At 37.8% G+C, this 24,904-nt stretch overlaps 2 protein-coding genes and 1 non-coding gene across 5 annotated transcripts in view; 1 reads left to right on the top strand and 2 right to left on the bottom strand.

The window, feature by feature from the left end:
• wnk4b (WNK lysine deficient protein kinase 4b) overlaps positions 1-18,389 on the bottom strand; it is a 47,312-nt gene extending 28,923 nt beyond the window's left edge. For 2 of the 3 annotated variants that reach the window (XM_056752703.1, XM_056752702.1), the window contains exon 1: positions 16,861-18,389. In XM_056752703.1, coding sequence (XP_056608681.1) covers positions 16,861-17,475 — 615 coding nt within the window. In that variant the 5' untranslated portion in view covers positions 17,476-18,389. The remainder of the gene's footprint in view (positions 1-16,860) is intronic. The other variant, XM_056752701.1, reaches the window with a different exon arrangement.
• On the top strand, positions 2,059-2,180 carry LOC130427015 (small nucleolar RNA SNORA16B/SNORA16A family). The gene has a single exon (XR_008907263.1). It is a non-coding gene; the product is annotated as a small nucleolar RNA SNORA16B/SNORA16A family (small nucleolar RNA).
• Positions 18,390-23,599: 5,210 nt separating the features above from the next.
• LOC130426633 (cytochrome c oxidase assembly factor 3 homolog, mitochondrial) lies at positions 23,600-24,270 on the bottom strand. Its single transcript, XM_056753508.1, has 2 exons — positions 24,093-24,270; positions 23,600-23,943 (listed from the first exon to the last, which is right to left on the bottom strand). Exons 1-2 carry the CDS (start codon positions 24,253-24,255, stop codon positions 23,837-23,839), a joined length of 270 nt encoding a protein of 89 aa, XP_056609486.1. The 5' UTR covers positions 24,256-24,270; the 3' UTR covers positions 23,600-23,836.
• Between the last annotated feature and the right edge of the window lie 634 nt (positions 24,271-24,904).

Here is a 24,904-nt window from a genome sequence, read left to right on the forward strand (position 1 = left end):
CAATAGTGCCCAGAACTGTTTGATTACAAACATTTCTCCAAAAATCACACTTTGTGTTTAGCACAACAAGAAAATATATAGGTTTGGATAAACGTCTTGGTGAGTTAATGATGACAGAATTTTTAATTTCAAGTGTTTTTTACCACAGCAAGTTTAATTGGCACATCCACCTTGACACAAGGCCAAAGGTGTTTGTTGCAACACCCTTAATGTTGCACCCTCCCTTAATAAGACATTGTGTGCTTTCTCACTGCACAAACATTTTTTTCTTTACACACATAATCCATACTAACACACCCGAAATCTCAAATATTAACACCAGCAACACCCTAAAACAACAGAAAGAATGGTTTTAAATAAAGCGCCAACTGAGAATGAACTCACAGGTTTTACGTGTCAAAACAAAACAACTGATTGAACTGCATTAACAGCTATTCTGTGTTTATAAAACATCAAGCATGCAGCACAAGCCAAACTGTACTCAATCCTCAGGCTGGCACCCAATTCTCCTTGAAAGAATCTCTTACGCACATGGAAAAATTGAAAGTCCCTTCATTCTGCTTTGATTTGATGCTTTGGGGCTTTAAATGGCACAGCGATTAAGTTGACAGAAGCTGTTGGTCAAAACACATACGACGACCCTGAGTTTGTTTAAGTTTCCAATGCTGGCTCGCTAGACTGCCCGACGTGTTCCACACATGACAATCCAGATGGTGCCAACAACCTTAGGGCCCCTGAGACAGTAAACAGGTCGACTGGACCGATGACTGCGCCGTGCTCATGGTTGATAGAGTGTTGTTAAAGTGTAAACAGCTTTTCATGAAAAACAGACATCAGTGCTTTTAAAAACAGAGAACTGAGTGTCCAGAATGAGTTCATGTGTAAATAATGTGTTGGTCTGGAGGCACAAGCCAACACTGACTACTCTGGGCATTCATAATCTATTGACAGAAATGCAATATTATATACACAATTATGTCTTCAGAGGTGAATAAAGGCCTTACATAATGAAGCATTATGTTCTTATTACCTTAGAATGAGCTATTTCTATCTATATACACCTCAGTTTCCATTCCATGGAATTCACCATGTTGTTTCTACAGTAGCCCTAAATGGACAAACTGCTTTACAGAACGCGTTTTGTAAATACGTCATTTGCTTCAGCAAGGAAACGAAAATGTAACGACATATCAATCCTATGCGGGCATGTATAATGCTTCGAAAGGTGAGGGGTGAAGTGAGCCATTGGTTGCAATTCGCAACCTCACCGCCAGATGCCACTAAATTTCATCCAATGAAACTTTAAAGTCAAATAATTCAATATGAAATTAACTATTTCACATTAAAATCTTCCAATACCAAATTATCTGAGCAATGCTGCCCACAGAGGGCTGGTTATGTAATCCAGGCAGCTGAGGACGATTTGGACAGGTTTGGAGTAAGAGTGTGTGAGTGTGTTGAGAGCACTGTAATGAGAGAGTAATGCAGTACTAAAGCATCAAGTAAGGCATGATGGAGGATCCAGTGTCGTATGTGTAACGCAGAGCTGCTGAGGAATGCTGTTGCATCTGATGGCGCTATTTCGGGATGAACACATCCAAAGCTCTGGAGAAACGCCCGTGTGAAAGTCACTCTCTCTGCTCAACCACAACTTCCCTCTAGGGAACATTACAAGATATTTATCACAGCTATATTCTATAAATAATTTGAAAATAACTCTAAGTAGAATATGTTCTAAAAAAATCACTTAATATGTAACAACACGACATTGTCTCAATGGATGAAGATCCATACTGGTTTTCTGGTTCTCTATATCCTGTTTTGGAAAAACAAAATGGTTTTCTAATCTACACCGGCTATTTCTTTAAGACAGAGTTTCTAAACTGGTTTCCCCTCACAGTACAAAATCTCTGGCAGAAGCCCAATGCTGGTGGTTGGTGGACTGGCTCATACCGTAGCTATAGCTGCCAATTTACTTCAGTGTATTCACCGCCAATGGTGAGCCAGTAAGAAACACACGGTCCACTGTTGAGTTTGACATGTTTAGGAAGGAGAAAACGGAGCCTTTTTCTAAGCAGCTATAGTGTCATTTAATAGCTGAAGTTAAAAAGAAAAGCACAGAGGGAACATTTTCAATATAGCGTTTGAGATGAGTAACAGAACTCTGAGAAAATAAAATGTTCCCTAGAGCTTCAAATATTTTTTTCCCCCTTACATTGCTTAACTGTACAATAAAGTTTGAATTAAGAGAGAGCACTGACAGCTATGGAGGAAGATACAACCTCCTGCATGACACTGTAACAGTTAGCAAACCAACTCATGACTTCAATGCATTACTGGGAATGTCCAAACAAGTGGTTTGTTGAATTCTCACGCCTGCTGTTTGTTCATAAAAGGAGAGATTGTTCTTTTTTTAGCTTATTTTATTGCAAATTCATCCACCATCAAGTGTTGCAAACTCACTATAATATTTTGTCCATGTCCCCATTAAAAACAATTCTCTATAGATAGATCCTCTATGCAACGTTACAATCTTAGAACAAACGATGCATAGTTTTCTTTTTGGCACCAGATCCAAAAAGGGATAAACAAAAAATGCACATATAAGCCATTTTCTGGGTTAATTTAACCCGACGTCCGTCTTTGTTCCTTCTGGACCTAACGCTGGGTTGAAAATAAGTGAAATATATATTACATGTGAGGTACGTTAAACTGGACGATGGCAGAACTGGAAATGGAAAAATCTGCAACTTGCGGTTGGCTTTCAAACAACAGCCTTGACGCTAAAGTGGACCTGTAATATATTTCAGACTCGGGAACCAACACGTGCACGCATTGTGCACTTATAGCACAGATCATAAACCGGCGTCCGGCAATGAAAACGGCTGTCATATAAGTAGTGTTTGAGAGTGTGTGTGGGGGGGATTATGAGGACCTGCTCTTTATCAAGAACTAGAAGAGTGGCACAAAATGCCGTTTTAATGGCTCTGTAGTTCTTTTAATAGGTGAAATATATCAGAAATGATCAGTTACTTTCAACAAATGCAACCGTAATGAGAAATCACATCGGTTTTGATAAAAATAAATGTGATCCTTCCAGATCACAGATAAGAATGTTTGCAGGCATTTAAACATATCAGCCAAAGTCATTGTTTGGACCAGCGGCTTTTAATCACTGATATTCAGAGACTTCAAGGGCATTACTGGGTTGAAAAACAGACACATAAATATTCACCACAATCTGTTTGAACCCAGAGAAGTAATGCAAAAAGAGAGCCAGAAGTCACAAATTATATGATTTTGTTATACTTTTCTTAAACAGCAATGAGAATGAATGCCGAACAAACTGAGAAATTTGTCCCACTTCTCAAATATTCTAGGATCTTTTACTCAAATACAAATTTTCCATTTACTCAAATATTTTTTTTTCTCTAGGCTGGGGAAGCCAAATTCAAACTTTTGTCGCCCCAAGTATCTCAATATTCTAATGCATATGTGCTAAGAAATGAAAATTACACAGGAATTGCCAACAGTCTTGTTAACATTAAACTCCTCTCTTCATTCAGTTACCATGTCCATGCAAGTAGTCATATTACATGGTTCACCAGACTTCACATATACTGTGGTTTTTGTATTCTTAGCCCACACTTCAATAAATATTTGACCCTGAATGCCACTGTTACCTAACTTGTGTTTGTAGCCCCTGCTGTTGTGACATCAGTTTTACTGTCTTTTAAAGTCAATATGATGATTACATCTATCTTTGACTGGATGCCATGAGTTTTGCAACCAGAACCTCATCTGTGGTTTGAGACTCAGTAGGTGCTAATGTAGGCGACAAGATCATGAGTTTAGCCAAGGTTATGATGGACTACTGGAAACTTCTCTGGTTACTTTCAAGTATCTCAGATGGTAGTTGTGATCTATGAAGAAGTGGTTGCCAAGCATTTCCATGGTAATCCATATGTTTTCTAGGTGCCAGTTTACATGGTTTATATCAGTGGGTTTAAGTGGGATGATAACATGCCAAATGGATCACATGAGATCTCACTAGAAGCCACAGGTCTAAAAGGAGACTTTCACATAAGCTTAAATAGATTGTGGAACTACTACAAAAAGATACAGAGTACGATACAAGTACGTACTACAAAATCTCTAAACTAGGTACAAAAAATGCATATGCAATCTTTCCACTTCTCCTCAAAGGCAATAAATATTTCTCTCTGGATTTAAATCATTTGTCAGACAGGAATATGCCCAAGCAAGTCAGAAGAACGATGGATGATCTTTCTATTATGTAAGAGAGAGGTCAATCTAAAAACGAAATGGATGCTTCCTCTTCCTCCATCTCTCTACATGTTACGAAAGTCTTGATTTATGGATTGTCAAAACACCCAGGACAGAATCTCACTGTCATAAAAAGCAGAGCATAAAGTTAAAACTGACAAGATGGCAATGAATTGCTGTGACAAGATTTATTGGTCTGAAAAACGTATGAACTGAAAAAAGGAGGGCACACGCTGGACAAAAACCTTTATTAGCGAAACTTAAAGTAAAAGACCTTAAATTAAAAATAAGATTCACTGCAGTTATTCAACTCTTTTTTATTCGGGGGTTGAAATTTGACATATTTATAAATTAAAGTAGAACTAAATGCGTGTATTGAACTAATTTACTGTATCAAATGCATATTCTGACCTAACAATAATAAAACTGAATCGAACAATACATCTTTAAATAGTTCATTCAAATAGTCCAAAAAAAGGATAACCACATTTCCTATAGGATTTTGTTCAACAGTTGTGAATTCGAGGTAAGTTCATTTAATTTATGTAAAAATTATATGTCAATGAATACTGCTATACAATCTTTTTCTTTGATTGAAGTGTCTAATGCAGAACAGCAACTGTAAAATATGTATTTTATGTATGAGAGTGGCATATTTTGAATTGTGGTGTTTGGGCTATTTTGGGGCTAGTTTGATTAGTCATTGGGCTAGTTTTAGACAAGTTTTGAGTGACCATTGGATGGCAACCCCGACTTTTTTTCTGTCTTGATTTCAGAATTTTTCTTATTCTCATCTCTCTTAATCTCGCTTTCCAGCAAATATATCTAAACCTCCAAAACAAGAAGAATACACGTGAGAATAACACTATGACTGGACTTGTTTTTGAGAATATACCTCAAATTACATTACACCATTAGATTCTTGCTTTAAGAATACAATTTGATTTATGCTTAAAGCAAGCTGATGGTACCGTTGATACATCAATCAGACGGGAACGAGAAATCATGTAAGCTGAAGAGATAAAGTAATAAAGTTTTATAAATGTTGCGTTTGATGAAATAATTGTATTTCATTACAATGAATTAGACCCGAGTAATGTAAGGTTTAAAACTAAATTGTTAGTCAAAGATGTAACAGTTATTGTCCAATTAGATGGTGTGTTCAAATCAATTATAGTAAAAGTATTTTGAACGTACCCACATCATTTGAGATAACTCTAGACGGACCGACGGTACAAACTACTTCCACATCTGACTACGACAGTGTCACGTGGTTGCTCGTCAGTAAAGGCTGTAACAAAGGGTAACACGGATATGACGCCATTGACAGGCGACTTAACAGGTCCACTGTATAGAATGGCAATTTTCTAAGGATTTAAAAGCAGTGGAAAACATTTGAGATATTGTAAGTACTCAGCTGAAAAAATATATAACATTGGCCTAATGGTTTTTGGATATTTTAAAGCTACATTCTTACAAACTGTACCTTTAAATCTTAAACTTAACATACTTAAGAACCCCAGTACATGTATCTTGTTTTAAGGATGTTTACACTTTTAGTTTAGATGTTATTTGTTTAGATGTTTAGTTTCCTGGAATGCAAAATACTGATCTGAAAAGTGTCTGCTAAAAATGACTAAATGATCAAGAAAGTAGTTTTTGGCAGCAAGGGCTTTATTGTTTTTCTTCTCTTGGCTTTCACAGCTGATAATTAGTTTCTATTCTGTATTCCAAAGTTCATGTTGGTAAATGATAGTAAGTGAGGAGCGCTCAAGGGCCTGCGACGAGCCCTACCTTTTCTTTGTATAAATCCAGCCTGAGGGCCAGGATTATCTTCTGTCTATGTGGAATTTCTCATTAAACCAGCATCTTGCTAATAAACCTCACAGATTGTTAAAGGGGTCTAAGAGATCGAAGAAGCCGAGATGTAGCCTATTATGATATTTTCCTGGAGCCTCTGGCAGACGATAAACAAATACTCTTGGATATCAGCTGAAGGCAGAAAAAGGCATCTTTAGATAAAACCAAATGATCCATTTTTATCCTGCATGATGTTAGGCCATAGGAATAAGGATCACATGTAATGAAGATCAAAACGTTCTGCTTTGGCAACAGCAGGCTTTAAAAAGCTCTGGCAGGACCACAAGGGTTTCTTGTTTTCCAGGAGTTAATTTCAGCATCTGTTTACTGTGAGGGAAGGTGTGAAGTTAAAATACTTCACTCTTCTTATAATAATTTCCGTAACTATGTCTTCAGAGGTGTATAAGACTAACATAATGAAGGGTTTTTACTAGCTTAGAATGAGCTATTTCTATACACTGCAGGTCTCTTGCATGGAATTCACCATGTTGTTTCTACAGTAGCCCTAAACGGACAAACTCCTCTACTGAGCGCGTTTCGTAAATACATTATCTCCTTCAGCAAAGAAGCAAATTGTGACATATTAGTTCTGTGAGAGCCACCGTAGTGCTTCGAGGGAAGGGGGTGGAGTGAGCCATTGGTTGCAATTCGCGATGTCACCACTAGATGCAGCTAAATTTCATAAATTGTACCATTAAGACACTATGGATTCAATGAAAACAAGCTTCGGGTCAACTAGACTTGTATTATTAATTATTATTATTATTATTATTATTGTATAGATTAAGAATAAGTAGAAGAACCAAAGCATCACAAACACTTAAATAATCTGCTGTTTATCCAGTAGAAATCAGGTAGAAGGGAAATACAGATAAGGACAGTCTAAGCATCACCTGAACTCACGTTTTTTTAAAGTCATCTGTTTAACATTTCTGGTTCTTCTCTCTAAACAATGATTATGGAAGTGAAATAACCAAAAAGTTATTCACATTTTTTCACACGCTTCCTTTCGTCCCCAAGTGCCACAAACAAAGTTTGAACGATCGTCACCACATGGCCCACAGTGGCAATTCAAGGTAGTTATATAAATCTACCAGGACAAATGACTTTGGTAAATATAATAAATATGATAAATGATGATAAATAATTTTTCATAGTACTCTGTCCAGAGGGAAGGAGTCACGACTCACAGTTTTAATAAAGAGGAGGTGTGTGCAGTCCTTTAGCAAAGCAATTTAATACTGATGGGTGGAAAGTCTGCGTGGGAACCAAGTGAAGAACTGACCTGGGACTGATAGCTTACAAAGATGTGTCTAGGCCATCAAACTCAAAATTTTCAGATCTAAATAATAATATTCTACATAATGCTGGGTTATTTTCAACCCATGATAAGTTCAAAAAGGGACGAACCCAACCGTTGAGTTAAATTAACTCATCATGATAATTTTTGACCCAACCATGGGCTTAAACAATCCATCATTGATAAATGTATAACCCAACTGTTGGGTTTGCCTCTTCAACCCAACTATAAAGCTGAAAATAACCGTGACATATATTAAATGCGATAAATAACTAAAGAGGGTTCAAGGATCAACTTTCCAAAGAGGACATGAATACAAAATCTATTGGAAGTGCAGTTTAGAAATCTTGTTAAGGATGAGAGACCTGAGTCAATATCAGCTATTAAAGTGAAATTATGTAATAATAATCTTTCTAAAAAGAACTTCCCAAAGGGAAGTGCATAAAACATTCATTGCCTGTTATTATCTTATTGAAAAGGAGTGTCGAGTCTCAAATCTGCTCATCCTAATAAAGGCTCTCTTACTGAAATGATGTGTAAGAGGGCTAAGAGGTTCTTTAATGAATGGAAACCTTACTGTGAGCATCCGCACAACAGGAGAAATATAAGTTTGTTTCAACAGCTACTTGAACCAGTAACCCAAGCCCTTGTGTCACAATAAACAGGTCTACCTGTGAACCAAACCATTTATCAGCTCCATCACTGCGTTTCATTATGAATCAATATTAAAAGGAACTTTCTTTCATAAGAACCTCAGAGATCAGTTGCATTTATGGTTCAAGAGGCAGAAGGTTTGAATCTTTGCAAGTTCAAGTATGAATCAGATCTGAGATCTACAAAATAGAAGGAATTGAGCAAGATATTGAAGATACTGAAAATTGTGCAATATTTTTATTTCCCATCATGTTCTGAGTAACACAAAAGGAGATATTGGTTCATAATGCTGGTAAGTGACAGTTCCTGGTCACTGAAAGAATATGTACAAATATCAATTTTGCGTTTACAGGGGCGTGCACAAAGATTTTAAGGGGCACTTCTCATATTTATTTATTTTTCTACACAACTCTAACTAATTAATTTATTTGAATTCCCTCACACTCACTCAATTGTTTCATGTTGGTTCATTTTTCAATATACTGTTGAAAGAAAAAGTATGTGAACCCTTTGGGCTTACTTTGATTTCTTCATAAATTGGTCATAAAATGTGTTCTGATCTTCATCTAAGTCACAAAAATAGAGAAACACAGTCTGCTTAAACTAATACCGCACAAACATTATACGTTTTCATGTTTTTATTGAACACAACATGTAAACATTCATAGTGCAGGGTGGAAAAAGTATGTGAAACTCTAGGCTAATGACTTCTCCAAGAGCTAATTGGAGCCAGGAGTCAGCCAACCTGGGGTCCAATTAATGTGATGAGATTGGATGTGTTGATTAAAGCTGGCCTGTCCAATAAAAAACACACACCAGTTTTGAGTTTGCTGTTCTGAAGAAGCGTTGTCTGATGTGAACCATGCCTCGCACAAAAGAGCTCTCAGAAGACCTACGATCAAGAATTGTTGACTTACATAAAGCTGGAAAGGGCTACAAAAGTATATCTAAAAGCCTTGATGTCCATGTGTCCACGGTAAGACAGATTGTCTACAAATGGAGAAAGTTCAGCACTGTTGCTACACTCCCTAGGCGTGGTCGTCCTGTAAAGATGACACCAAGAGCACAGCGCAGAATGCTCAATGAGGTGAAGAAGAAGAAGAAGAGTGTCAGCTAAACACTTACAGAAATCTCTGGCACATGCTAACATTTTGTTGACAAATCTACAATAAGGAAAACATTAAACAAGAATGGACTTCATGGGAGGACACCACGGAGGAAGCCACTGCTGTCCAAAAAAAACATTGCAGCACGTTTGAAGTTTGCAAAAGAGCACCTGGATGTTCCACAGCACTACTGGCAAAACATTCTGTGGACAGATGAAACCAAAATTGAGTTGTTTGGAAAGAACACACAACGCTATGTGTGGAGAACAAAAGGCACAGCACACCAACATCAAAACCTCATCCCAACTGTGAAATATGGTGCAGGGGGCATCATGGTTTGGGGCTGCTTTTCTGGCTCAGGCCCTGGACGGATTACTGTCATCGATGGAAAAATGAATTCCAAAGTTTATCAAGACATTTTGCAGGAAAACTTAAGACCATCTGTCCGCCAACTGAAGCTTAACAGAGGATGGACGATGCAACAGGACAACGACCCAAAGCATAGAAGTAAATCAACAACAGAATGGCTTCAACAGAAGAAAATACGCCTTCTGGAGTGGCCCAGTCAGAGTCCTGACCTCAACCCGATTGAGATGCTGTGGCATGACCTCAAGAGAGCGATTCACACCAGACATCCCAAGAATATTGCTGAACTGAAACACTTTTGTAAAGAGGAATTGTTCAAAATTTCTCCTGACCGTTGTTCAGGTCTGATCTGCAACTATAGGAAACGTTTGGTTGAGGTTATTGCTGCCAAAGGGGGGTCAACCAGTTATTAAACCCAAAGATTCACATACTTTTTCCACCCTGCACTATGAATGTTTACATGTTGTGTTCAATAAAAACATGAAAACGTATAATGTTTTTGCGGTATTAGTTTAAGCAGACTGTGTTTCTCTATTGTTGTGACTTAGATGAAGATCAGAACACATTTTATGACCAATTTATGAAGAAATCCAAGTAAGCCCAAAGGGTTCACATACTTTTTCTTTCAACTGTATGTCTACAAAATAATCAGTTCACATGCTTCTTTAGCATTCACCAACTTTACCACAAGAATAACATCAAAGGAAATTAAGTGCACATGTTTTCTATGCTGCTAGTTTCAATATTTTTAGATTAAATGACTGCACAAAGGAGAGGTACATAGGAATGCATAAGAAATGCATTCATTGCTCGTGTCATTATTTAACAGGACACTGCTGTTTTTAGTGTCCTTCTTTTGCAACTGTCATAACGCAAATAGTCACCGAGTGAGAGATGCACTCACAATCACTCTCATCCGGGGGCTCTTGAGATATTCTTTTGGATACATCCTTTGGAGAATGATGACACAAGATGGGGTGTAATCTCAAAACATACTTACAAATGAAAGTACAGAGAGTTACAATAAAAGCTCCGAAACAATATAAGGAGACTTGACTAAACAATCTTGTAAACAAAAGGGCAGAACAAAAAAGCTTGAAGTTAAGGAAGCAGCACTTTATATAGGAACTAAGGTGAAAAATACAACAGCACAAACAGTGCACACAGACATAAAATCTTGTCCTGGTCACCTTCCGACAACAGCAGATCTACATGTGATAGCGTCACTTGTGTGAATGAATAATATCCCACATTCACTTGCTACTAATCCTGCTGATTCCTCTCTGACACATGATATCTGGCAAATGTTCCCATCAGAGGACACTGTAGACATTCACATATTTTCAGACAGGAAGAAAAGACTAAACTAAACATTCTAGTGGCCAAATGATAAATGCCAATAAAACTTCTTCCGTCTTGTTTAGCCAAGCGTTGAACCCAAGGCACTTTATAGGAAACAGCGGTGAATTTCTATCCTGGTGTTACGTGACTTGTGATATTTGGTAAACAGCATGCACATAAAAAAGCCAACCGCTGTTTGATTTATTTGTCATTTAAGTTCAGGTTATCTGACTCCACCAGGAAATGTAAACAAAGTTTGGGATTAGAAGTCCGTTCAGTAATAATTTAATTTGTTATTAAGTGCTTTAAACATGAAATGGAAAAAGGTCCAACGCCACAAGTTGACAAATCAATCGACAATTTAACAAAAGCTCTCATTGCTTGTGTTTTTGGGTCAGTGCAGCCTATAAATGCATCATACTTATCGCATAGGTCACTAACATAATAATGAGTTCATTTCCAACCAGTTGACACCATCTACCAAACACTTCACCTGTTTTGCATGTGTTCATATTCTCACGGCTTTCTCTTTCACAAACAGCCTCTAGGGTCACGTTTAATCCTAAAATATGGACTTTTAGACGTACTAAAACACAGTTCCCCTGTGCTAGGTGACTGGTTCAGCCAGTCTTAAGCTACAAGGGCAGGGCAAAGCTGTGGGTTGTTTAAAGTACCAACAGGTCTCATGTAACCAATGTGAAACAGACTTTAAAACCTTATTTACACATACAATAGATATCATTTGCAGGTATTGTTTGTACTCAGACAAGCCAAGGATACGGAAAACCACCTTTAGAGTACACTAAAAGTTATGATGCGATACACTGAACGTTTCACCAAGGCTGTGCAACAATAATTGATCATTAGTTTCAAACGGTATAAACATAAAATGCGCTTTTAAGGTTTGAATTTCTTGGGAAATAAAAGAATTGAGCATCATCTCTGGATGCTGATGAGAAGCCCCATATGGAAACTATGTGCCACAGATTTACAAAGAACAAACATATATCATCCCATGACATAGTTTGTTAAATATTTTGGCTAATTTAGTTTTCGCGCTTACAGTCACAAGTTAGAACACGCTTAAATACATTCCACAGAATGCTGCAGATTTTACCTCATAAAACACTGTCCAACCAGTATCTATCTTTGTTTCTAGATCTAAAATGAATCAACATCATTAGGTTCCTCTGTCATGACTCTCGTGCCTAATGAGATAATACATGCTGGGTGATCAACATCGCTGTCAGTTAGAAGAAATATTATGCACTTAAATCGTGAACATAGTCAAATGCGTCATGTTTTGTGTAGCTTTGACATTTGATGACTCGTACTTAAGGTGATCAAAATTAGAATTTTCGCCTGGTAGACATGGAAGGAGGGATGCAGATCCAGGAGATCCTGGGGTAGATTTGTTAGACGCGGCTCAGTACGAATCCCCCTAGCAACCAGCCTTGATAACCTAGCAACCACCGCTGACACCCTAGCAACAATCTAGCCACCACCCATGCACTGTGACGACCCATGCGGGCACTCCAACCTATCTTTTGGCTGCCTAGCAACGCATTTACATACATTAACATTGCTTTTTTGCCAAGCAAACAGTGTTGTTTATAAGGCAATGTTGTTTATTAAGTTAGCATTATCACAAAATATATCATTAGGATAACAGAAAATATCTACAACTGTACAGAAATCCACATTATTGCATATCTCACTTTTCAATGAAAAGATACATTTCCAAGTAGCAGTGGATTCTTCCATCTCTTTAAAATAAAAAAAAGCAGGTCACAGGGCACCTGCAGCATGATTTAAACTGATGTGCTGTGCGATAGACGCCACAGCAGGGCTTAAGGCCATAGTCTTTAATCATCATGAATGATAAAACAGTCAGTCATGACATCTTAGGGTGGAGTTTCATTCAAGAGCAGTATGTGTGTCGAAGCAAGACATCAGTTCTATAAATAATGTGTGGGACAACAAACCTTCTTGTAACCAGCTGTTGTTGTTATCTTTCAATCTTTCATGATTGTTATTCATGACTGACTTCTATGGAATAAGCCAGATAATAGGTTTGAAACTAGCAAAATGGGCCAGTAAAATACTGCTGTGTTGGAAACATGCAACTGGATTACAACGGGTTTGATTCTCCGTCAGAATATAACTTTTGTGATACTGTTGCTTCAGAGTGACGGTACACATGATGTAGGCTTTGCTTGGTAGTGAATTAAATTATTTCTTGGTTAATCCATCTTCGAAGTGACAAACCAAGAAGGAAAAATCACAGATTATAATGATAACTTCAAGACATCAATGAAAAGTAGTGCCAAAAAAACTAGCTGTCTCTTCTGAGAAAAAGAATGTCTTCATTAGAGTTTCAAAAAATATATCAACAATTTCACAATCTGAGCTCAGATTTTCCGAGACTGCAATAAAAAAATATATATATATATATATATATTTGAAAATTTGAATTTAAACATTTCTCATGAAATTTACCCAATTTCAGATTACTTTACCGCTATAATGGACAGTAACTCAATTACATCTGGAGCATACATTTTCCAATTAAATGTATCATAAAATATAATACTATAATATATATAAAATATATTTTGTACTTTGACACAGAGGAACCTCTTTTGTCTTAATGGTTACATAACCCAAGTTTCTTTATGGTGAAAAAAGGTTCTTCATTTCATAAAAAAAGAGATAACCGAAAATGCTTCTTCTATGGTATCACTGTGAAGAACCTTTTAAGCACCTTTCTATTTAAGAGTGTAGCCATAAATAAGATGTATGAAACAAAAGGGGTTGGAAAATGGTTAATTGTGGGATGTTTTGTTCATTTTATAACATTTCATCACAAAGAAAAAAACTGTGGGATCCCACAACTGGGATCAACCTGGTTACATTTTCAGATATTTGAAAAGCCATTTCACACATGGCTCAGCTTTGAGTTTTTTTTAATCCTTTAAATCGTAAAACTGGCCTGCAAAACTAGATGCCCCTGAGCTGGATATGAACACACTACAGACCATCTGTTACACACTTTGACTTACTCCTGCTCCCTCCAGGTCCAATAGCCTCCTACCGTTTAACCTGTCAATTAAAGTCTCTCTCTATCCTGTCCCACCACTTGACAGATGGACATATGAGCCCTGCCATTTCCACCCCTTTCCCATCCACAGGGTATACAATATCAGACCTCACAGCTGGGCCACGTGGAGCCATGAATTACACAACTATTCTGTCTGTCATACCCACAGCACGCTGTCTTTCTAATCAGTGAGAAACAGAAACAACACCAAGAGATAGACATGAATGTAAACATTATTACCTATAGACTCGACGTGAAGGTGATCAATAAAAAAGTGCATGTATCATCAATTGAATTTTAAAAAAGGTTTCCTATTGCTGTGTGCTAGTTACACTGTATCGGGGTCCGAACATGTACTGAGTATGAGACAAGGTCTTATACTTGATCTCCCTTCATGTCAGCCATCGAAAAAGAGAGATAATTGAGAGAGACTTCAGTCAATCCCATTAGCTGTGTTAAGTCTCACAGAAAAGCTTGTCTTATTTCCAATAAAGCCATCCTCAGTGGTCACAGTCCATCATCGCCAGTAACTTTCTTCTACGAAATAGCCATTTATTAAAGTAATTAAGAAAGGCATTTGAGCAGAATTATTTACTCCTTTTAAGAGGATTAGCTCGATGAGTGAGCCAAGGGCAGCGAAATGCACATTCTGAGCTAGTCGACAATAAACTGCAGGATAAAGGAATATATTTCTCATACTTTAAAGATGTGTGGGGAAATAGTGGGTGAATAGATGGTGGCTGGTAGTCTGAAAGTCACAAAATCATTACTATGGCCATTTATATTATTAACAACACAGTATTTTACAGTATACTCACATCAAATATTTTACTATAAGACCGCTAACTAGCACAAGCTGACAGTTCATCATGAACTGCTTTTTTCCATGTTAAGTGCTGTTGACAGTGAAGGACGGCAGTAATATACACCTGTGCTGTGATGTTAGGGTTAGGGTGAGCGATGCTAAAGAAATAAATTGTGTTCTAATCTGTCACGTTGAGCCCCTTGTAAGAAAAATGCAGTACATGACCCCAAAACCTATTTGGACAGTTAAGCCACACTTAAAAACATAATCAAGCCAAATGTACTTGATTTTATGAATGATAAAATATGTTTTAATTAAAAAAAGAAAAGAAAAATGATAGAAATACATATATACAAAATTTTGAAAAAAGGTATCTTGGCACTTTCTGGCTGTCAAACATTAGCAGAGTAAATAATGAAAAAAATAGACTTTAAATACAAAGACACCAATAAATTCTCAGTTTATTTCTTCTGAGAAAATCTCCAGCATTATTTATTTGATTCTATCATGATTATGGTTTTGTTATTTGATCAGGATCCTATATCAAATTAGCCCCAAATAGATTAGAAAAGATCTGTGCCGCATGTAGACAACTATAATTCTGGCCACGTTTACTTATAGAAAAGCATGTGATTGCTTTTATAGGATGTGGCTTACATTTCACATACTTTCCACAGAGAAACTTTAAGTGATAGTTTTATCATTTCCTCAACCTCATGTCATTCCAAAAATGTATTACTTTCTTTTCTTCTGCAGAGTCCCCATTGACTTCCATTGTATGGACACAAACCACCGAGACATTTCTCCAAATATCTTCTGCTGTGTTCCACAGAAGAGACAGTCATAACAGGTTTTGAATGATATGAGTTTGAATAAATAATACATTTTTATCTCTTTAAAGACTTATATATATATATGACCCCAGCAGTCTGCCTACTAGCTCATTTTCGAATATGTACCTTGTGACCTCTTTCCTTGCACCAACAGGTAACCTGGGAGAAGCATTGGTCAAGTGCCCATTACTCAGGTTACCTGGGCTTGTGGACATAATAGCCAACATTCCCTAAAAAAGCTGTCAGCACAAGAACCGCAATTTCCTTACGCATAATACAACAGACCTATTCTAATATAGTGTATCATGAGGGTAGTAAATCAAGCAGCTTTCACCACCAGTTAATAAAACTGGCAGAATATTATCTTTCTGTCTGTACGGGTCCTTCACCCCACCTTACCTCATCTAAGTATGTTATCTAGAGAGAGTGGATGGACATAAAAGTCTGATATTTGGTGTCTCCTTTAGGTGACATTTTTGTCAATGTAAATGAAGAAAAATGCAGATGATATGAGTGATACTCTCTAATGAAGTTTGTCCTAAATGATCCAGCAAACTTCACATGCTTGATTCTGCTATTACTTATACAGATTTAACAACCCACTCACAGAAGTAACTAGAGTAAAGTTTAAGTGTTTCAACCTCAGTTGCCCAAAACAAAAAGAACAAGTTAATCTCTATATTTAACAGTAACACAGACAGGACATCATAACCTTCAGCCAGCCATTCTCATCTCCATAAATCAACCTGTTGAATTCACACATGATGTAAGTGGAGCAGCGATCATAATGTGAAATCACATACTAGTAATAGATGACACTTAAGTGCAGCAATGGAAATGTTACAATAATATTCAATGATGTGCATTTGATAACTAAAAGTGTAATTCATTGTAGTGTTGAGACACCAGTCATGCAGACATTCCCCATGTTTTCAACCTAATACGCCCCTTCCTCATTTAACTACTCCTTGTCATCTCCATGACATCATCATCACATTTGACCTGGTAACCCCTATAGAGTCATCTGAGTGATTCGGAAACCATATAATAAAATACAAAGATTATGAAACCTCCAGGCAACTTATTTAATTCCATTTCGTATTTTTTTAAGACAAAAATCCTATAAAGTAGATACTCTTGTGGTGATTAGTAGGCTAAAGATTTCATACGGGAAATTTGGCCACAGGTGCATCGTTTCGGCTGTTTACCTGCAGTTCACACCAAGCAACCTCCACAGTGGTCTCCGTATCCAATCCTTTATAGACGGTCTTAAAGGAGCCCCTTCCAATCTCAATGTTGAATTTAAGAAACCTTCCGTCAGGCGACGTGGCCACAGCTTGGGTCTCGACTTCATCTTTTTCCTCCTGCTTTCGTTTACTCTCAAACAGCGTCCGCGATAAGTCAAGCTTCTTCTGTGCGCTCTCATCGTCCGATTCCGAACTCGTATCGACCCTGCGCGCGCCATCGGGCTCGTCCTCGGTCCAGGTCTCTGCCGGTTGCGGGTCCGAGTCCTGGGTCGCAGGTGGTGAGCTGGAGTCGGGTGATAGTGGAGGAGTGGAATCCGTCTTCTTCTCTTCGGTAGTGCTCTCAGACACGATGTTGTCGGCTGACCACGAGAGCGTTTTCGTGAGAGGCGCGATGCTCTCCGGAGGCTCTATATCCATAGTGTGCAGTATGTTCAACCTGTAGGCATTTCTCCTGGAGTTTGCCGAGTGTCTCCTGCGTCTCGGCGGCAGGCGCACTGGGAAGAACGAGTCCGCGTCGAACCCGGCAGGTAACTTTGGGAAGCTAAGACCAGCCATGTCAACTTCACCCTGTGTCATTGAAGGCTACTAGATATCTTCCCTGTTTAGATAAGAAGAGAAACATCCAAATACGCTTGTTCCGTTTACTGCATTACAGCTGTACGGTGCATTTCCCTTTAAGAATTATCCGGCAATTATATTAAAAAGTACATCATTAACATCTATACAACGCAACGCAACATGCACGCACCTCTCCAAGAGCGGGTCGATGTAAAGAAAAGCGCAAATAAAATAGGATTGTAAGCGCAAGGCGATGTGTTAAAATCGTATACGACTCCACAAGATTATTCGTTTAGCTGTTAAACCGAAGTGCAAAAACGAACATCTCCATGAACGCAGTTACTAACGTTTTAAAAGTTAAAAATAAACGCGATCGTACGGTAACGTCCTCACGTAATGATGCTGGATTAATGATTCGTTTAGCTGACGAATGTTGCGGTTTGACTCCCGAGCGTGTCCGCGGAGCGCACGCAGCGTCTGAGCGCAAGTGTGTGGTGTGTGATACTCTGCTGTTACTCCTCCCTGTGGAAAAACACACCGGGACTCGTAGTAATTAGTCGATAAGGGACCACTGACGGGGGAATACTGCCAACCTGAGAGCTATTACACCACAGTGCCATGAGTGCAACCTCTCACGTCTCAAACAGATATTCAAGCTGTCTATTGCATAAGTGAGGCTACTTTGAATGTCCTCACACGGAGCGCTTGTTGCAAGACACTACGGTTCATGGCATTACTGAGTCAATAACTTTACAAAGGAAATCTAATTTTTTAAATCAACAGTAAATTAAAGATCCCTTTATACTTTATATCATTTCCTTTTATAGTTATTTGCATTGAGCTGAATTGTCCTTCTCTACCTCATAACTATTACACCCAGTCTTTTCAGGAATAGTTCACCTTCAACACGAAAATTAATTATTTACACGCCCTCTTGTCATTTCAAACCTGTTTGACTTACTTTCTTCTTCAGAACACAAAAGAAGATATTTTAAAAAGGCTGGTAACAGAAAACCGTGGGTCCCCATTGACTTGCATTAGGATTGTGTCCATACAATAGAGGTCAATGGGGACCTACGGTTTTTGGTTACGGACATTCTTCAAAATATCTTTGTCAGAAGAAAATGACACGGGTTTAAAATGACAGCAGGGCGAGCAAATGATGAGAGAATTTTCATTTTTAAGGTGAACTATTCCTTAAATGTAAATACACACATGTACAGACAGATACCTAAAGTAGATATATATTGCTTTTTGTACTGGTTGGATGCTAACAGCATTTTAATGGCTCTGTGATTCTAATATGCACCAATAAAGTTAAATCAATTCTAATATAAAACATACTTATAATAAGTTAATTTGTATCCAAACAACATTAGCCCCCATTTTCGGTTTTGATGAACTCTCTCTTTAATGATTGGTCATTTTATGTTTCCACATCTTTTTCCTTTTAAAAACAACCGTTTATCATATCTGTTTAATTGCATTATGTAATATTAATGAAATCATGTGCTCTCATATTAAACATTTGGGAGAGGCCCAAATGTAATCATTTTAGAATGACGGGTGTGGTATATGCCCCCCTTAACGCCTATGGCTGTCACAGCCCTGTGATCATGTTTCAATGTGTAGAAATAATAGTAACTAATAATAACCGATCAGCTGATAGTGGATCCGACTAGCAACATCAGAGCTATTGAAACATAGATCTGGCCAAAGGCCAAGTTTAGCAAAACACACCAGCACTTACCTTATTATTGAGACATAAACATTTAATAGAGGAACAGAGAGGTGATTAAACAGTCAGGCTGTCAATACGAACAGAATTTCACAGGACTATTAATATCCCTTTTACATGCAGTATTCTTTGCAATGCAAGTAAACAGGTTCATTCTCTGTCTGGAATTCAAAAAATCACTTAAAGGGATAGTTCATCCAAAATGGACAAAATGTCATCCTTTTTGCTTCAAACCTGTGTAAATGTATTTGTTTCAATGAACACAGAGAAAGATATTTGGAAGAATGTTAGTAATTTTCAGTTCTGGAACATCATCCACTATCATAGTAGGAAAAATAATGTTGAATTTTTTTGTTCTGTTGAACACACAAGGAGATATTTTGAAGAATAAAGGAAAACAAAGAGTTCACGTGCACCTTTGACTACCATTTAATTCTTCCTACTATGGTAGTCAATGATGTCCCGGAACTGAAAATTAATAACATTCTTCCAAATATCTTTCTCTGTGTTCATTGGAACAAAGTGATTTACACAGGTAACATAAGGGTGACAAAATGAGGATAGAATTTTCATTTTGGGTGAACTATCCCTTTAACCCATTTATCTGCACAAGCTCACAACAACTATTTTGAGTCTCGGTTTGATATTCTTTCCTTCTTTGTAAAACTGTAGATTAACAATGAGCTTAATGCACAATCGATCCCATGGATGAGCGGTCAGCCATATGTCATCCAAAAATTCTGTCATCGTTTTTCACCCTAATGTCATTCAAAACCTGCATATGACTTTATCTTCTGCAAAACACAAAAGACATTTTGAAAGATGTCTCATTGGTTTCGTAGCTAATGGAAATCAATGAACATCATAGATCCTCTTCTTAGTATTATTAACTCATCTCTGACATTAGGACATGTGCCTAAAGCATTTAAGGTGGCTGTTATAAGGCCTCTTTTAAAAAAAACCAAACTCGACCCCAAAGAACTAGGGAATTACAGGCCTATATCGAATTTACCTTTTATATCTAAAGTTCTGGAAAAAGTAGTTTCAACTCAATTATGCTCCTTCCTCCAAAGGAATGACATTAATGATGAATTCCAGTCTGGATTTCGAGCATGTCACAGTACAGAGACTGCTTTGATCAGAGTTACAAATGATCTGCTTTTAGCGTCTGACCGTGGCTGTATTTCGTTATTGGTGCTGCTAGACCTCAGTGCTGCATTTGACACCATTGACCACAGCATACTTCTACATAGACTCGAAAATTACGTCGGCATTAACGGAATAGCATTGAAATGGTTTAAGTCTTATTTATCCGACCGTTTTCAATTTGTAGCAATAAACAATGAGGTGTCCCGCAAATCACAAGTCCAGTACGGTGTACCACAGGGCTCAGTCTTGGGACCCCTGCTCTTCGCATTATACATGCTACCTCTAGGAGATATAATAAAGCGACACGGAATTAGCTTTCACTGTTATGCTGATGATACTCAACTTTATATTTCCTCGATGCCTCATGAAACCCAGCAGTTTCATCGAATAAAGGATTGCATAGTTGACTTAAAAATGTGGATGAGTAACAATTTTTTACTACTAAACTCGGACAAAACAGAAGTGTTACTTACTGGACCGAAAACTGCTATGCGTAACAACCAAGAATACTGCTTAACGATTGACGGTTGCTCCATAAAATCCTCGTCATCAGCTAAGAATCTTGGCGTTGTATTTGACAGTACTCTCTCATTTGAAAGCCATGTCGCCAACACCTGTAAAATTGCATTTTTCCATCTTAAGAATATATCTAAATTACGTCATATGCTGTCACTGTCAGATGCAGAGAAATTAATTCATGCATTCATGACATCAAGACTAGATTACTGTAATGCACTTCTAGGTGGTTGCCCTGCGGGCCTATTACAAAAACTGCAACTGGTTCAAAACGCGGCAGCTCGAGTTCTTACACGTACAAAAAAGTATGAGCATATAACCCCGGTTCTGTCAACCTTGCACTGGTTACCTATAAAGCATCGCATTAACTTTAAGATCTTGCTTATTACCTATAAAGCCCTACATGGTCTAGCGCCGCAGTATTTGAATGAACTTCTATTGTATTACAGACCACCACGTACATTACGCTCTAAGGGGTCCTGTCAGTTGGTAATACCTAGAATTTCAAAATCAAGTGCAGGTGGTAGATCCTTTTCTTATCTAGCGCCTAAACTTTGGAATATTCTTCCCTGCACGGTCCGGGAGGCAGACACACTCTGTCAGTTTAAATCTAGACTAAAGACTCATCTTTTTAATCTTGCATACACTACACCTCCATAATATTAATCCTCAGAGGATTTAGGCTGCATTATTTAGATCAACCGGAACCAGGAACACATCCAACAACAAATGATGTACTTGTTGCATCAAAGAGTGCAGAACAGTACTCTACTCTCAGCCAGTCTTGTCTCTTTGTTCCAAGGTTACCGCAGGATGCAGTTCATGCCCAGACCTGATGGCAGAGCTGAGAATGGGAAGCGGTGACCTGACAAGTGCTAAGAGGATAGAGCTGGATAAAGGACGCGACAACTTTGTTTTTTTTCTACAACATTTCAAATGCTATTAGATTGTTAATGATAATCTTTAATTTTTATATTTTTATTAAGCCTTGTTGTGCAAGCACTGATGAGCTTGTGCAGAGGCAGCAGCTTTTGCCAGAGGGGAACTGGAATCCCCTGGTTGGGCCTGGGTTCCCCTGAGGTTTTTTTTCTCGATGGGAGTTTTGGGTTCCTCACCACCGTTTGCATATTGTTTTGCACTATCTGCCTGGCCGGGGGGGCTGCTTTAGAATTCATACTTGTATTAAATGTGTCTCATGTACAGCTGCTTTGTAACAATGAAAATTGTAAAAAGCGCTATATAAATAAAGTTGAGTTGAGTTGAGTTGAGAATCAAAGTTGTTTACCAACATTCATTTGAAAAATCTCCTGTTGTGTTCTGCAGAAGGTAAACAGGTTTGGAACAATAAAAGATTTTTCTTTGTTGGGTGAACTTTCCCTTTAAAGCTTTACTGCACTTGCCGCACAAGCATTTGATCTCTTTCTGAGTGTGTTCACTCAAAAGGATTAACTTGTTGTGGTCTGCCATTGGGCCACTAGAAGGTTTTATGCTAATTCCAACAACAGTTGGGGTCATTTAATAATACAGATTACTTTCAGTATAACAATGCGAGATTGTGTCTTATTTTACCACCGCCTGCAAATAAACTGTGACATAATCCTGCATGTTGCATGTACCTCAAAGTGACAGTAAATTACTGTAATGTTTCTAACAAAAGCGTGTGTGTCCAAAAAAGATAAAGGTGATATGAACGAGGATAGTAAATATAGATTATCGTCATGAAGCTATAGAAAAGTTTGTGTTGAGGAGATAGTCGCCCAATGCGTGACACAGCATTGCTGGTGCCGGAGGGTCTAACAGCCCTATCCGACACATGCTCACCAGAGGGACTCTTATCATTCTGAACAGATTGCCTCCCCGTGAGAAGCTAGGCCTCTCTGTATTTACCCTCTACTAATCACACCCAGCCATGTAAAAATTGACAGAATCTCGCATTAAGAACATCATGACAGAATAATAAACACTTAGCAGAAATGGGTCGCGTGAGTGAGGTGTCACGATCAGCCCCATTGCTTTTGCCCTCCTCTGTTATCTCTGTGGGCTTGCTGTGCCTGCAGGGCATACATACAGACATAGATGCTGGGTTTAGTTTAGTTTCTTAAAGTGAACATCTCATGCAGATATTTCGAGCTAAAGCACTACCAAATTTGCACCCTTTCCCATTGCGAAGTCTAACTTTTGGATAATGTAAAGAGATAAAAAAAGAGAATAATGTAACAAAATGTAATTATGACGTCATTCAGTATTATTTGTGCACCCGGATTTCTCTGATACTGAATCTCAGCTGAGCAGCTTCGCATATTATCTGTATGTATTTATTTTATTGGTTATAAAAGCAATGTGCCTTCCTTTTCCTCGATGGAGCAGAGAGGCACAGTGTGCACTGTTATTATCAAGACATACATGTGTACTGTGTAAACAACATTTGTGAACAAGCCTTCTTATGTGACGTCACACACCGCCACCTAGCGGCATTGTGATAGAAACACAAACGTATCGCTCCCACTAAAAACTGACTTTTTAAAAGGACGTTACGAAAACGAATTGCACATCCAAAGTAACACAAAATAACGCCACATGATGTTACCATTTCGCATGGTTTACCAATAAAATAGTGTTTCGTAAAGTACATATTTCTCAATTCAATCTAAATCAATAGAAAGCTCGTTTGAAGACTAAAGCTTCCGTCTAACGAACTATATAGGCTACTGTATGTTTGATAAAAGATACAAAATAAAATAGCATATATAATATATTTATTTAATAACATAAATATCGACACCGTTCCTTATTGAAGAATATGCACCCGATTAACAGTTAACTGTCCTATAATTTCATTGTCATTGTTTATATTGTTTATAAGAACCACATTAATATAGAAGAAGCAAACGCAAAGAACTGGACAGAAGATCATGTTATAAGGTGAACAACCCTTTTATAAGTCCATTAAATGAAAGGAAGAACGACAGATAAGGGTCAAGAGTTTGCCCCTGTCCGGGGTCCTTTCATAATGACGATCTTTGCCTCTCCATCAATGTCATCCATGATTTTCTCCTGTTTCACTGAGAGAATGGTGTAGCTGACTGATGAAGGGATGTTATAGTTAAGGACAACGTGCGACACAATTTTAACGGAGATTATTAATGTAAGACACATACAATTAGCAGTACAGTACTATATTTTATACTTATACTGGAAGTAGTTGCGTCTGTCAAACATCATCAAAGGATACACAAACCCACCACAAAAGCTCCGATAGCAAGTCCTGTGATCACATTACGGCTTCGGAGATGTTTTGAGTGTTTCTTCCAGTGCTCGAGCTCCAACTGTCTCTTCACAAGTTGTTTTTGAGAAGGCGTGAGAGGTTTAGGTGTCACAGGAGTCTTGCCCTCCATTTTTGTTCCTTGGCGTTTCCTGCTCTGTGACGTAGCATCCGTATGATACGTAAATACGTCACAGATTGCAGCGTGCATATCGCAACCAGCAGGTGTCGCAGGTGTTACACAGGTAACCACTGGCCATTAGGCACAGTCTTACAACCAGTGTTGGGTGTAACTAGTTACTAAGTAATTAGTAACTGTATTTTAATTACTTTTCCCTTGAAAAAGTAAAGTAAGGGATTACTCATATGTTTTCTGTAATTTAATTACAGTTACTTTTGATGTACTTAAACTAAATACTTGTGTTCAATAGTGTAATTGACATCAAAATTCAAAGTCTTACTTTAAAATCTGTGCTCATATTTGTTATATTTTGGTCAGTTAATAACATTATTTATTTGAATGAATTAAATAAGCCGTTTCATGTCTATCCTTTAATCACTTAACTAAGCAAGGTCGATGTAGGATATAGAAAGTAATTAGTAATGAGTAACTAAATACTTTTTGGACAGAGTAATTTGGACAGTAATCTAATTACACTATTGAATATGTAATGAGTAACTAGTAATTAATTACTTTTTCAGAGTAAATTACCCAACACTGTTTACAACACATATTATGGTTAAACCATGGTTAGTGTAGTAAAACCATAGTAATCACAAAC

Source organism: Triplophysa dalaica, chromosome 7 (assembly GCF_015846415.1).
Source record: "Triplophysa dalaica isolate WHDGS20190420 chromosome 7, ASM1584641v1, whole genome shotgun sequence".
NCBI classification, from domain to species: Eukaryota; Metazoa; Chordata; class Actinopteri; order Cypriniformes; family Nemacheilidae; genus Triplophysa; species Triplophysa dalaica.